Raw genomic sequence first — 15,353 nt, 5'->3', positions numbered from 1 at the left:
GAGCAGTTAACTAAGTACTGGTTTATTTAAACAGTGACTACATAACCCTTAAAATTAGTATAGAGTCATATGGGAATGAGTACATGTAACACAACCATATCTGTGATATATGTGATATGTGACATGTGACTACACAACCCTCACAGTGACTACATGTGACACAAGAATGTTGTCAGTGGTAACAGAATGCTACAAAACAGTTTTTAAACTTCATTTCTGGGTATGATTTCTGTTTAAATAATACAGCGTTATGGAGTTTGTGATCCTTAGGGAAAGACCACAGACTCAATCCAATTATAATTAAAGGATTTATTGATTAGCTGCTAGCAGGATGACCACTTTAAAGCCAAATCTCAGGCATGCTGTGAGGTAGGGGTATAGGGGTTTTTTAAAGGTGAAAACTTCCAGTACCTACGCAAGCAATCAAAAACTGGTCTGTTCTGCCAAGTGGTCACGGTGACCCAAAGTAATCCTAGGGTGTCTACGTAAGCAAGTTACAGAAGCCATAAAAGCAGTTAGCCATATCACAGTAAGGAGATGGTCACAGGCGTGCATTTTTGGGTGGGGTCACTACTAAGGGTTACTGGGAACTTGCCTTTCAGGAACTAGAGATAGAGACAAACAGCTAGTGGGTACAAAAATGAATGCCTAGCATAAAATGGAGTTTCTCTGGGCAACACATGTGGTGTTTATAGGAAAAAGTCTGTGACATTTCATAATATAAAGTCCATGTGTCTTTTCTCTCTTTCTTGGGAAGGGTTGTTTTCCAACACAGGATCTCTCGGTCTAACTGATTTTCAGCTCCTGGTCCTCCTGCCTCAGCTCTGAGTGCTGGAATTACAGAAGTTCCACTCCCTGTGTCTGCACTCTTTAGTGTCTACATTTTTCTATGTGGACACAAGTCCACATATCATTTTGTAATCCAATTTTTAAGTCCTTCTTGAGCATCATGGGAATGACCTCTAACTTCCACAACAGTCAGAGAACAAAGCATTTGGGGAGCAATGGTAGGGGTGTTATGGCCTGATTTGCTTAAATGTATTCATTTTTTACCCCCCTCTCTTATGTAGCACCACAGGAAAGCGTTAGTGGTATAAACAGATGTCATTCTTTAGTGAGCCCCAGCATCCGGCACTACATTGGAATTGTAGATCTCTTGCTTAAAAGATTGGAATTTTCTCCCCAAATCATGGGGTGGGCCACCAATTTACTCACCTGGAGCTAATTTGGGTTCACTTTGGTTTTAATTCTGCCCCTCAAAAGCTGCTAGTTGAACCTGGAAGCAAGTGTAAGGGAGGGCAGATGGCACTTTCTTCCCAAATCACTCCCTCTCAGCTGGGCTGGGAGACCCAGGTGCCCCCAATGGTGAAAGGGTGGGGTCACAGCTTATCTGCTGCTATAACAGCACACAGCTGCCTGCACAGCCTCACCTGGGTGCTCTGGCAGTCTCTTCCAACATGGCGAGGATGCAGAGGAAAGAGTCCGTAAGCCCTCCATGCGGCAGGAGGTGAGGCACTCTGGGAATGAGGGCCGAGGATGCAATGGCTTTACTTGCTTAGGTTCACTTTTTCTTAATGGTTTCTCTCTCTCCTATCCAGCATCTACAGGCTGCTTTCTCTCCTATTCACCCTTGTGACTTCAGTGAACTCGTTAAACCTCCCTCGGTCAGCGAATCCTGCCTTCCCAGGTATGTCTCTTGGGCAAGAGAACCCTCTGACCAAAGAGAAAAATCTACAGATAGAATAGCTCTCTACCCTGTTCTCCCTCCCACCTCCCCTCTACCTCTCTCCATCATCCCTTCCAACAGGGACTTGCTGTGTAGCCCAGTCGGGCCTCAACCCAGTGTCTCAATCCACCTGCCTCAACCTCCTTAAAGCTAGTTTTTCAGGCATGTGCCTCCATGCCTAGCTTCACTCCCTTCTAAGTCATTACAGACGTTCTCCTAGTCATCTGTGGGCTTGCTATGTTAGCTAAGCAAAAATTCAAAAAAAGTCTGTGCTAAATTTCCCAAGCCCTCATTGCCCCGAGTTTTCCAGTACCTAAAACAAGTCACACTCTGAGCCCTCACGTGTAGGAGCAAGGTTCTTCATCTATGCCTTAGGCTTAAGGCATCAGACCTAGCCAGAACTCGTCTTGTGAAACAAAGTGCCCAGGAGACACTCTCCCCTGAGCCATCACTGCAGAAAGGCAGGTCAGGAGCAGGATTCAGTCTTCAATTAAAAAAACAAACAAAAATTCCCTGGGACTTACCCAGGATTTTCTTCTTAAAGCTCTATTTTGAAAGACCAAGCTTCTGCTCTTAGAGACCTGACATCCCCACAACCTGCAGCTCCATCCCCAGGCAGACAAGGTTCCTGAGCCTGACTTGTTAACTTGAAGCTGGAGTCCTCCTTGGATCCCCGGGTGTTGAGTGGGAACACTCTTAAAGCTCTGGTATCTTGTGTTGCATTTGCAAATCTTACTCTGTGAGCTCCCTGAGGTGAAGAGTGTCCTCCCCATCCTTAGTCAGCAGTCGAAGATGGTGTTTCTACACTTACCTGTAGCAAGTGTCTCCTATCACTCAAAAGGCTTTCAAACACTTTTTCTGTTCTCCAGGCACTCTCATTTGTGATAAAAACGAAGTGCGAGTTGAATTTTCAAGCAGATTTGACATGGAAGAATGGAATCCTTCTGTGGTGGGTAAGTAATATGTACTATGTAATTTTAATTCCACTTTGTAGAAAGCAGGGATAGCCTCTTTTGGGTACACAGAGTCCAACCCTTAGAGTGACTGGCATCCATCCTTCCTAGTACCTTGGGGTCCCTGACTTGCTCAATGCCACCCAGAGGGAAATACCTGGCTTTCTGGGTAGTATGACTTATTTGGGATCCAGTTGGAAACTTCAGGGTATAAGTCACAACATCCAAAGTTTGATCATGTCACTAGGTTGGGGCAAAAGTGATAGAGATGCCTTTGATGTGGATGAGAAGTCCTGGCTGGGAACTTTCAGTTGGCTCTGCTGCTTGAATGCATTTCTTGGCTTCTCTGTCTTCTGTAGATGCCTTTGGTAATGAAATTGTGAACTGCACTTATGCTCTGGACTTGGAAAAGTTCATCCTGAAGTTCCCTTATGAGACCTGTACTATAAAAGTGGTAAGCAAGTGCTGTGGGGGGCAGGAACATAATCATTATGGTGGATTTAGACTTTGAAACAGAACAGTAGTCCTCAACCAGATTGGCTTATTCTGTTGTATTACTAACATACCCAGGGGACACTTTTGATCATGCCCAGAAACATTCTGGAGATGGAATGGACTCTGCTCCTGGCACCATTGTGGCTAGAAGTCAAGGATATTGCCAAATAGCCTACAATGGCCCTGGGAACAGGAGGTCTGAAATATCTCTGTTGAAAAAGCCTAGTGCTTGAGCTATTAGCCTTGGGTTTGACTTTAAGTAAGCTACTTAACCTTGCTACTTTGTTTATAGGAAAACCGGAAAGATGCTGTCATCCCCACAGGGTATAAAGATTAATAATACTATAAAAATGAAGGCAGGACATGCAACTTAGACAAAGAAAATGCTTGGTCATAGAGCTATTTTAATCTAACCCCTGTTTGAGATGGAAGGTTATTCTTGTTGCTAGCAAATAGAGAACCTAGCTTAAGAACAGGTGTTAAAAAGCAAACAGCTGCTAGGCAATAAGTTTTTTTCTGTTACCAAGCAACAGGATTGACCAATCAGGGTAATTAGGAGTAATAAAATAAAACCTGTCACATGGAAGAAGTTCTCAAGCTTCCATCAAGGATTTCAGTTGATGTGGGTGAGGGGTGAGTCCTGGAAATCCACTGTCTAACAGGCTACATCACCTGACCCTGATGCTGGAGCCTATAGTGTAAGCTTTGTGTATATTTATAGACTCTGCTCTCTCTGCATTCATCTGGGCCACTAAGATCATCTGTGACGGCTCAGAAAATCAATTGCATACCTTTTGTGAAAATCTATACCAATGTAAACTTTTCTGATCTTTCTTCTTTACAAGTTTCATACTTGTCCACAACGTGCTTATCATACCCACCCCTCACTCACCTCTTCCAACTTCTCCCAGAACTCCCCAGCACATATCTCTCCCAACCTGATGTCCTTCTCCTATGAATATAGGCCTTCAAGGAGCTTCAGTTACTGTTCTCTGGGTTCACCGTCTCCTAACTGCAACCCGTGAATAGCCAAATCTAGTCTCCTAGCCTTTATGTAATGATCTTTGAGAGTGGTTTTTAAAGTTAAGATGACATAAATTCTAGGATAGTTACTCTTTAACACGTAAGCAGAAAATTGTTAGGTAACAATCATCTTGTCTTAGACTAAGTTCTCTGAGGTCAGGAGTAACAAAGATGGCTCCTCTCAGCTCAAGGGCATCAGTTTAGGTGCTGAGTAGGTATATTTGAATAACCTGTGTAGATATCTGGGGTTATGACCATGATTCCCAACATAATAGACCAAAATAGAAATGTAACAGAAAGCAGACTCTACCCCTAATGTCTGCACTCTCCTTCCAGCCTGTGAGTCTTACAAGGATATCTCTCAGAAGAGTTAGCTATAGTCTCTTGGCAAGGGAATGAAGTGACTTCAGGAACTTGTACTGCTAAATGCAAATTTGTTGCCACCGTAATGGTCGGATGGGATGGTCTTCTAGAACTGCCTTTCCCACTGAGGAATGACAGCCTCATTAGTACTGTTTGTACACAGATTGGTGGATACCAGGTGAACATCAGAGTGGGGGACACCAGCGCTGATATAAGATATAAAGACAACATGCATCATTTCCTCTGTCCAGCTATTCAAACAGAGACCCATGAGAAATCAGAAATTGTCTGCACGGAGGATCTCGTATCTGTAAGTGATGTGGAATGACTCTCTCATATGGCTATGGCAGGGTTAATAGAATGCTGTTGTAGACCTAGCTAGGCTTAGCAGCTGAATGAATTTAAATCTTGTTTTACTGTTTTGCTGTGTGGCCGTGATGCATTTTCCACACTGAGGCTTTGCTTCTAAGGCCAAAGGGGAAGCACAGCATATACCTGACAGATTGGCTCTAAAGAACTGAGTACACACCATGTTGAACACACTGTGCCCAACGATAGAAAAGGCTCAAATATCTGCAGTCACACTAATAATCATAGGATTGACCCACCCATCCCATGACCTGTACCCAAACTAGTCTAGCTTTTCCAATGTCTTTTGATACTGGAAACCCAAACGTGTAAAACCCAAGGGCAGGATTAGATACATCTGTCCCTGTGCCCTTCCTACTGCATGTCAGCAGCCAGGCTTCTTGGAACTACAGCATTAATTTATGCCAACTAATCTGGGTATTTCCTGCAAAATAGCAAGTGGCAGAATTTCAGAGACTTTCTCCTAAATCTTTTTATTTCCTTTCCAGTTTTCTTTCCCACTACTTTTCTCTAGGCTTGCTGATGAAAATCAGGTAAGAATACAGTTCGTTGCCTGTCTGTCTCTCTGTCTGTCTCTCTCTGTCTCTCTGTCTGTCTGTCTGTCTGTCTCTGTGTCTGTCTGTCTCTCTTTCTGTGTGTGTGTGTGTGTGTGTGTGTGTGTGTGTGTGTGTGTGTGTTGAGTGCCTGCCATTTGTGAGGTGGTACCTACAGAGGACAGAGGGTATCAGATATCTATCTATCTATAATTTGAGTTAAATGCAGTTAGTGACTGGTGTAAGGTAGGTTCTGAGAACTTCCATGATTGTTCCTATGGAAGAGAAAGTAGTCAACTCTCTAATCCTGAGAATGCAACTCTTCTCTTATGAATCATATTAACACTTAAATTCATGGTAAAGCTTATTCTATAAAACACTAGTTTCCCATGGTTAAGGAAGTTCCAGTCTTTTAAACAGTGCTCACTTTTTGTTTGGTTTGTGCATGCATACATGCATGTGTGAATGAGTGTTGTAGGCATGTGAGTGTAGATCAGAGGACCACTTGCAATTGTCTTTGTGTCTTTTGAATTTTGAAGAATGTGTCTGAGATGGGATGGATTATTAAGATTGGCAATGGTACAAGAGCCCACACTCTGCCCCTGAAAGATGCCATAGTACAAGGATTTAATCTTCTGATTGACAGCCAGAAAATAACCCTCCATGTGCCAGCCAATGCTACTGGAGTAGCTCACTATGTGGTAGGTGGCAAACTCCTTTATAAATGGCCAATGTTTTTCAGACTAAGTATGATTTCAACCATGTCCTCAAATGAGCTATATCACCAACTTAAAATATATTTATCTGGTCAGATTGACATACACTTGTAGTTCTAGCACTTTGTAAGCTAAGGCAGGAGGTTTGAGTTTGAGGATAGCCTAGACTACATAGTGAGAATCTGTCACAACCTGTAAGTTCTAATACCAAGTATATCACTGATAATAGGAACGTGATAGTGAAGAAGAGACACACGCCTTGCTATACATGCTTCCTTCTTTTTACAGGCTTGCATTCAAATTATAATATAGCAAGAGTATTCTTGTGAGTCTTAAAAATTAAGGTGTTCTGTTTGGGTAACATTTTTACTTTGTCTTCCAGACCATCCATGAGACATCAAATTGATATAATCACATTCTACATAAGGTTTAGGCCAGTGATGGACCCGAAGACTGAAGTAGATCTAAACATTTCATTGCCTTGTTATGATAGCTATAGTAACATTACAATGCAATGCCTTTCCCGTGTTGGTAGTAGTGCCATGTGAACCTGCACTACCCTCTGTATAAAACTTCAGACACACACAATCACGTGTTAGGTGGATAATGGCAAAGCTAAGTTTTATGGTACTATGGTCTATAGTAAAAGGTCAATTGTTTAATGGTGTATATCTTAGGATATACCTCACTGTTAAGCCGTGCATGACCGTACTTAGAATAGGTGCTTGGGACAGGTGCTATCAAGTGCTCATACATTGATTACTTTAATAAAAGACAGTTTGTTTCATCTCGAGCATAATAGGATTCCCAAGCTCTGTAAGTATTCGGACCAACAGTACAAGATAGCCGTGGAATAGGGCCAGTTCTTGCTGTAGCCTCCCTAGAAATGGTCACTATGCATCGTGCCCATAGACATCACTAGTTTTTCAGGCATTATAGAAGACCAGGAGCACTTTGAAAGTGATTGGACAAAACACCTACACTTCATTTTGTGCTAAAGTGACACCCAATGCTTGAACATACAATGATTCTTACTAGAGACTCAATCTAATACCTTCAAAATCCTGACCCTCCAGCAAGAGAGCAGCTTTCTCTATACTGTGCAGCTGGAGCTCTTGTTCTCAACTTTTGGGCAGAAGATCACCTTCTCTTCGCGAGCTATCTGTGCACCAGGTGAGGCCCGAGAGAGCAGAGCTTCAGCAGTGGGAAACATTGTTCTTGGGCTTTAACCAATGCTGATGATGAATATTTGTCCACCATTTCCTGTAGATCTTTCTGTGGCTTGTAATGCTACACACATGACTCTCACTATACCAGAATTTCCTGGGAAGCTAAAGTCTGTGGACTTTGGACAAAGGAGCATCCCTGAGGACCAATGGCATGCCAGTGGGATTGACAAAGAAGCAACAAATGGCTTGAGACTGCATTTCAGAAAATCTCTCTTGAAGACAAAAGTATGTTCGTTATCATGCCCTGAATGCCACAAGAGCCTTCTGAAGTAGTACTCTTGTGGATGATACGATACAACCCATGACTTGCCCATAAAGCCTACTTGCTAGAGTGATTTAAATAACCTTGATCACTTTACATGAGTTTTCACGGAAAATTCTCTCCAATACCATCACTTTAACTTCTGCATGTGGATAGCGTCCTAGATTTTTCTTAGTTCATTTGACAAGTACAAGCTACCCATGAGACATCTAATGATGAACCTTGCATATGCTGTTATATATGGCAGGTTAACCTGGTCCAAACAAAAGGGTATCCTATTGTCCTGAGGCTAGTCTTGATGGATGCAGGGATAGAATGTACACAGCAATAGTATTTTGTAACCTCTCTGGAGTTCTTTTGAGTCTCTTCTTGGGTTTGGCAAGGGGTTCCACTATTCTACACAATTTGATTTGTTAATTAAAGCTTTAGTGACTAATAGTACAAAGAGCATGAGGCAACTGGGTATTTTAAAGCAATAAGCTTCTGCCTAGAGACGATTCTGATCTGAGGAAGTGGCAGCTCTTTTGTTTTGGCTCAGAAGGAAACTAAATGAGTTTGAAGTGTGCTCAGCAAATGTCCAGGGACTCCTGCTTCCTGAGGTGGCAACTTGACATTCTCTCATTCCAGCCCTCTGAGAAATGTCCATTCTACCACTTCTACTTCTCTTCACTCAAGCTGACCTTTTATGTCCAAGGGGACATGCTATCCACAGTGATTGACCCCGAGTGCCACTGTGAGTCACCAGTCTCCATAGGTAGGCATGTTTTGTAATCAAAATTATCTGAAGGTTTTTGGTTTTGCTCCTTTTAATGCATGTGAGAAAATATAACAAGACATCAAGAATCTGCTTCGTGCTTATGACTCAGACTTAAGATGAATCCTATCAGAAATAGCAGTTTAAGTCATAGGATGGTGTGCTACCATTCACAGACATTCAGGAGAAGAGATCGTTGTATAACTGCTGAATTTAGGAAATCTGGTTATACTGAGTTAGATATCGGATTCCCCAATCCAGGGACAAAGGCTTCAAGCTTCTACTTAACTCTCTAGAGTTCCTGAGACTCCTATAAACTCTGAAAAGGATTCCTGAGTGGACACTTTCTCTAGCTGAGCCTTGCTTCTCTTCCCTCACCTCAAGCAGGTCAGGCCAATCATCAAAAGCTGCCTTCTCAGTGTCTTCTCAAATTGTCTGGGATCAGTGAGTTCAGTCTGAATAGGCCTTACCAGAGTGCTCAGAAACCTCAGTTTTAGGTTTCAGTGACTGTGACACTGATAATGGTAACTTAACGTTTGTCTTCTAACTCAAGCTGGTCCATCAGTGTTTGTCCAAACAAAGACTTAAGACAACTCAAACTTAGTTGCTTGACTCATCCTAACACTTTAAGCCTGACAAGTAATGTCACAGGGTAAGCTTAATTTTCTCTAAACCTTTGCTGCTGTCCACTTACAGATGAACTGTGTACACAGGATGGGTTTATGGACTTTGAGGTCTATAGCCACCAAACAAAACCTGCACTGAACCTGGAGACCCTCCTGGTGGGAAACTCCTCCTGCCAGCCTATTTTCAAGGTTCAGTCTCTGGGGCTTGCAAGGTTTCGCATACCTCTGAATGGATGTGGAACAAAACAGAAAGTGAGTAGCAATTCATGGTAAGAAGTTAAGATTTACTTTTAAAGTGTTTTGTTGACCAACTTTCTCTAATATTCCAACATTGAAGTTTGAAGGTGATAACGTCATCTATGAGAATGAAATACATGCTCTCTGGGAAAGCCCACCATTCAACATTATATTCAGAAACAGTGAGTTCAGGTGTGGTACAATTTCTATTTGTCTTTTTTGTTTTTAAGCTTTAGCTTAAACTACAGGGATTTTGTTAACATGATTTCTTCATATCTACCTACCCACAATATTCCAGGATGACAGTGAGATGTCATTACGTCAGAGACAGTATGCTACTAAATGCCCATATCAAAAGCCATTCTTCTCCAGTGGCCTCTGTAAAACCAGGTCCATTGCTGTTGGCCCTACAAACCTACCCAGGTGAGGTGTTGTAACTTGAGCTAATGGACGAAACCCTTTGTGGGGATTTTCCCCTAACATGCACTACCTAGTGCTTTCAGTCTAGTGGATGTTGCAGCCAGCCTGTACCTCAGTCCTTAAGAAGTTTCTATTAATTGCAGACAAATCCTACCAACGGCCTTACAGGAAGGAAGAATACCCTCTAGTGAGGTACCTCCGCCAGCCAATCTACATGGAAGTGATTGTCTTGAACAGGAACGATCCCAACATCAAGCTGGTCTTGGATGACTGCTGGGCAACCTCTTCTGAGGACCCGGCCTCTGTCCCCCAGTGGCAGATTGTCATGGATGGGTATGTTCTCCCTACACCACAGGGTTGACCAGATACAACTTACTAGTGACTGAAAATAATCCTTCTGGGACTTAATGGAGACTTTGGTTATGAATTCCCTGAATGAATTAATTCTTGTTTGTAGTCATCAGCACTTGATCTAATTAGGTGGCTCACGCTGCTTTTCTATCACCCTGAACTCTTACGGAGTGGGCTTTTCTCCAAAACAGTCTGGCTCTATTGCATCTTTATCATGAGACAGAGAATTCTCATGTCTGTTTACTGAATACCTACCATATGCCTACCATATGCCAGGCTGCCATATATCCCATCCCATCACCTGAGGAACACTGGCTGCCAACTTGAGGGAATCCAAGCTTTACATGAGTTACTTCCAACAGTAAGTGGTGGAGCACAGATTAGAAATCCCACTCGACTCTAAACAAATGTTACAGTGCTCTTGGGTATAGTGTTTGTCCTCTCAGCTCTGCCTGAAATATCTCCTCCAGGGTTTCTTACCTGCAAAGAGCTATAATGTTAGCTTTCTTGGCTCTGTGGGAATATGGCACAAGACTCCAAACCTGCAACTAGTCTCCTGCCTTGAGCACATACAGACCCATTCAATCACATAACCCATCCCTTTACCATTGAAGATTTGCCTGAGCATCCCTTCTCCATGAGGCCAGCCCCTATCCCTTTATCCCTCTATGTAATTCTCATGCCTTTTGTTCTTTTCATCCTTAATGCCATCATTACCTGCTAGTGTGCAAGGATTCTACTTCTGTTGCAACCTAGGTAGTAACTGTTTGTCCTAGGACCAAATTGAAAGTCAAGTTAGGGTAATAAGTAAGCTAGTATCCCAAGTAACACACACACAATAGGATTAATTCAGGAAATTCATAACTAAAGTTGTGGTTACAACTTGAATCTGTTGGTGAATCTATTCACTTGGTTAAACAAATATGCATTTGTATCATATAGAAGAATACAGGTGTTATACATCACTTAGAACTTTGTGATTACTGATGGATAGGTCCAGTCAGAAGAATGCAAGTAAAACAGAAGCACTGGTAGGATATAGACATAGCTGTAGCATAGTGGTATTACATATGGCTCACCATCGTGGTGCCTGTTTCCTAGTTGTGAATACGAACTGGACAACTACCGCACTACTTTCCATCCAGCTGGCTCCTCCACGGCCCATTCTGGTCACTACCAGAGGTTTGATGTGAAGACTTTTGCCTTTGTGTCAGAGACACAGGGGCTCTCCAGCCTGGTATGTGATCAATAAGTCACCTGGGGCAGGTTGATAGTGCATGGGTTCCCCCTGATGCTCTTCTTCCTTTTCCAGATCTACTTCCACTGCAGTGCCTTGATCTGTAACCAAGTCTCCCTTGACTCCCCTCTGTGCTCTGTGACTTGCCCTGCACCACTGAGGAGCAAACGAGGTAAAAAAAATTCAATCCTTGTTCTCGTTGCTCAAAGCAAGCCTCAATTTTCTAGAATTGAGTACATGTTAGGATAGTAATAACTTGTTCTCCACCTAATCCCAAGAAACATCTCCACCCAGTCTTCTACTAGCGTGGCACTCCTGAGATGCACAGGTTCTTATTTAGCCTGATGAACCCATCCTTCGAGAATCTATCCATGACAGACAGAAGGGATCCATGCCATAGGATACTCCATGGAGCATCTGCTAGAGACTCCATGAATGCCTGTGTCAAACACAACCTTGATGATCTGTCTCCCACCACAGAGGCCAGCAAAGATGACATGGTGACGGTTAGCCTTCCAGGACCTATTCTCTTGTTGTCAGATGACTCTTCATCCAAAGGTATAGATTTAACATCTAGGGTACTTCTGAATGCAAGTTTTTCTGCCAAAAATTCAAGATGCTTAATGATAAAACTAAACAAAATAAGTTCCCTAGCCAGGGAACCTTGAACCTTTTGTGTGTTCTCCTGAAAAATCAACAGCAGAATCATGTGATTGTGTGACTTGGCCCATCTGGATTGAGATAGAAAGAGCAAATGGTTATAATAGAGGGAAGTGTGGGGCAGGGGAGGATGGAAGTGACATTAGGTTGAAGAGGGTGAGGCTGCATTCTACTGCAAACTTCCAAAAAACCAAGTGATGGAGCCTTAAGTTTTATAGAAGGGCTCAGCCTGACCTTATGACTTGAATACTTGCTTTCTTTGTAGGTGTTATGGACCCCAACAGCTATGAGATTACCAAGGACATTGCTTCTAAAACACTGGGGGTTGTGGCTGCGCTAGTGGGCTCAGCGGTCATTATAGGCTTCATCTCTTACCTGTGTAAGAAAAGAACTATAAGGTTCAATTACTGATTGGACTTGCAAATAAAGAGGCTGCAGTAAAACTCTTGTCTTACATGTTCATGCATGTACACATATGTGCACTTGGGTAAGGCCACTCGGGTATCCTTCACTTTTTTTGGAGAGTAGGGGAGAAAAAGAAGTGGTTTCATTGGCCTGAAACTTGCCAAGCTGGCCAAAGGGCCACAGGTATCTGCCCGTCTCTGACTCCCTAGCACCGGTAATATGGTGTGTTCCACTGCCTTATAAAAACAAAACAACCACATGGAGCTCAAAGTCAGATTCTCATGCTTGCCAGACAGGCACTTTTCTGGCTGAGCCATCTCTCCATCTTTCCAGCTGTTGCCTTCTGTTTTAAGACTAGAAAAAATATTTAAGAATTGTTACCTTCAATCATTCTTTAAATCTGGGGCATGTTCACAATCCCCTGGGCAGGCATTTATCAACTTGATCAGGAAAAGGTAAATTTACAACTTGTTTTCTGAGATTTTTTGACTCTTAGTTCTATACTTGACACATTTCATTTATGTTCAAGAGGGCTGCAGCCCACCTGAAAGAGTACACTTAGGAGTCCTCTGTTTGAGTCTCTCACTTGGACACAGGATTGGGGTAGGAGTAGAAAACCACTTGTGTCTAACTTTGTCACAATAGTGAAATACCAAATGTGAGGTACTTAAGTAAAGAGGCTTTGGGAATTATTAGAGATTCTTTCCACTTCCCTGTTGTGGATGCTCATAGCCAAGTCTGGATGGTCCCATTGTGGAGGGAGATGATGGGAATGTGGACCCAGGTAAAAGACTTATGTCTCAGCCCCTTGAACCCATCTCACTTAAAATGTTCCCACGCTATATCTTTGGGGGAAACACTCAATCAAAATACACCATTCTTAACCATTTGACCAAAAATATTCCTTTAATGAAAGAAATTGCTCACAGTAAAGTATTTCCTAACTCGAGCAACTCCCTCAAGTAAGACTTCTGGGACTTTAAAATGATTGAGTTGTATCTCTAACTCCTGCTTAAAGATCTGTCTCCTGGGGGAGAGGGAAAGACGCTGTGAGGTCTAGCTTAAGTGCAATTCAATGCCGCTGGCATCCAGGCTCTACACTGGGCCTGAGCCTAGTGACTGTCTCGACTTGTGCTCAGCTCTTCATGAGGCTCACCCTAGTTTTTCCTAGACTGCTTGGAAAAAATTATCCACACAACTAACCTTGACCTATGCTAGAGCTCAGTCACCTTTCACATATCTAACAAAAATTCATCCGTACCCTTTGACTAGAAAATATATTCCCCCCTCCAAAACATTTTTCAATCTTTGTTATTGGGAAGAGGTTCAAATAGAAATACAAATTTTTGCTGGGGGTGGGGAGGTACTTGGGTTACATTTCCTAATCATCCATGGTTGAAGGAAGTCCAAATAAGGGCTGAAGCAGAGACCACAGAGGAACACTGCTCACTGGATTGCTCCTCATGGCTTGCTTAGTCTGCTTTAAGTACCCAGGACCACGTGCAGAGGAATGGCAATGCCTGTAGTGGGCTGGGTCCTCCCCCATCAGTCATCAATCAAGAAAATGCTTTCACAGACTAGCCTACAGGCCAATCTGATAGAGACACACTTAAGGTTCCCTCTTTCCAGATGACCTGTGTCAAGCTGACAAACTAACCAACACAAGATCCCACTGTATACTTGTTCCTAGCCAGGAAATGTGTGTGTGTGTTTGTGTATCCTTGACCATTGGTTATGGAAAACCTAACCTGGAGGTCTATTTTGTAGTACATAGTAGGTCTCAAGCTTTATGTTGAATACTCTTCCAACATACTCCATTGGGCTTTGCATAGCTGTGATGATGTGTGGAGAGGTGGGGGGGCAGATTTATTTTGGCTTAAACTTCCAAAGTTAAAGTTGGTCCTTGGACAGGATGTCATGGCAGAAGAGGCATCCATCAGAGGAAGATCTAGCATCACTGAGGATAGTGAAGGGACCCAGGACCAAGGGTAGCCTTCAAAGGTATGCTCCTTGCCAGGACTGTTCTGCTCAGCAAGGCCTCACATCCTAAGGTTTTCACAATGTACAGAAACAGTGCTACCGATGGCCCAAGTGCTCATAGGAGCTAGGAATACTTCAGACCACCGCAGCCTTTCTTCTCAAATAATTTTGTTAAGAGTTGTACAGGGTAAAACATCCTGACATGAGAAAACCTGTGATTACACTGTGTGGAAGGTCTGGTATGTCCAGAGTGTCAGGGGTTAGAAGCTCAAGTCATCAAAACCATTCTTAGGACCCAACTTTATAAGGGTATAAGAAGTTAAAGCAAGACTTGATCTTGGATTCAAACTTTTCTGTGGAACATTATATCTCTAGCTGCTGCACATTTAAATCAGAAATAAAGTTTTCATGTGCTATGCCCTTTAAATGACATTAAAATGAACACATTTTAATAGGAGCCAGCACAGCAAATGCAAGACTAAGCTGTCTCTGGCACCTCATGTCCACATCTTAATCTAAAAACAAATATATATCAGTTTTGGTAGCTTCCCATGAAGACATGAAATTCGTAGATGGTCTTCATATGGTTAGATAAGGCAGGTTGGCAATCACAAGGGTCCTAGTAAAGAAGACACAGGAGATCTGGGCTCTGAGAAGATATGACACTGGTAGCCAAAATCTAAGTACTGGAGGGTAACAAGCCAAGGAGCCCAGGTGGACTCTAACAGAGGAACAGGTGAGAAACTGTGGTGGAACCTCCAGAGTCGGCTCTACTGCCCCATTTTTCACTTCTGAGTTTTCCCCCGGAATTGTAACTACTAAGTTTATGTTGTTGAAGCTGCTAAGGGAAACCAATCTACCCTCTAATGACTCATGACCCACAAATTAAAAAAAAAAAAAAAAAAAAAAAAAAAAAACCACACTGAAAACGCTCCCATGAGTTACTCAGGCTCTATAATCACTCAGGATGTTACAGTCCCTTAAGCTCTTGGTAGACCCTCACCTGCAAGTTGG

At 42.7% G+C, this 15,353-nt stretch overlaps 1 protein-coding gene across 1 annotated transcript; it reads left to right on the top strand.

Annotated features, from left to right (window-relative positions):
* The first annotated feature begins 1,402 nt into the window (after nt 1-1,402).
* On the top strand, nt 1,403-12,386 carry Zp2 (zona pellucida glycoprotein 2). Its single transcript, XM_034514085.2, has 18 exons — nt 1,403-1,507; nt 1,599-1,687; nt 2,596-2,679; nt 3,039-3,133; nt 4,724-4,870; nt 5,418-5,462; nt 6,002-6,163; nt 7,255-7,351; nt 7,448-7,632; nt 8,297-8,423; nt 9,120-9,301; nt 9,387-9,478; nt 9,585-9,709; nt 9,850-10,039; nt 11,159-11,294; nt 11,370-11,466; nt 11,775-11,852; nt 12,220-12,386. Exons 1-18 carry the CDS (start codon nt 1,458-1,460, stop codon nt 12,363-12,365), a joined length of 2,127 nt encoding a protein of 708 aa, XP_034369976.1. The 5' UTR covers nt 1,403-1,457; the 3' UTR covers nt 12,366-12,386.
* The last annotated feature ends 2,967 nt before the right edge of the window (nt 12,387-15,353 follow it).

The sequence above is a fragment of the Arvicanthis niloticus genome, chromosome 1 (genome assembly GCF_011762505.2).
Source record: "Arvicanthis niloticus isolate mArvNil1 chromosome 1, mArvNil1.pat.X, whole genome shotgun sequence".
Lineage (NCBI taxonomy): Eukaryota > Metazoa > Chordata > Mammalia > Rodentia > Muridae > Arvicanthis > Arvicanthis niloticus.
The sequence above is the reverse complement of the archived record's forward strand: the minus strand, read 5'-3'. Positions and strand labels throughout refer to the sequence as shown.

What these genes read in the sequence shown, in the direction of transcription:
- Zp2 (XM_034514085.2), top strand. Translation starts at nt 1,458, where the DNA reads ATGGCGAGGATGCAGAGGAAAGAGTCCGTAAGCCCTCCATGCGGCAGG. An exon ending in AATCTCTCTTGAAGACAAAA is followed by an intron (nt 7,633 to 8,296) that starts GTATGTTCGTTA and finishes CTCTCATTCCAG; the next exon opens with CCCTCTGAGAAATGTCCATT. An exon ending in ACCACTGAGGAGCAAACGAG is followed by an intron (nt 11,467 to 11,774) that starts GTAAAAAAAATT and finishes CTCCCACCACAG; the next exon opens with AGGCCAGCAAAGATGACATG.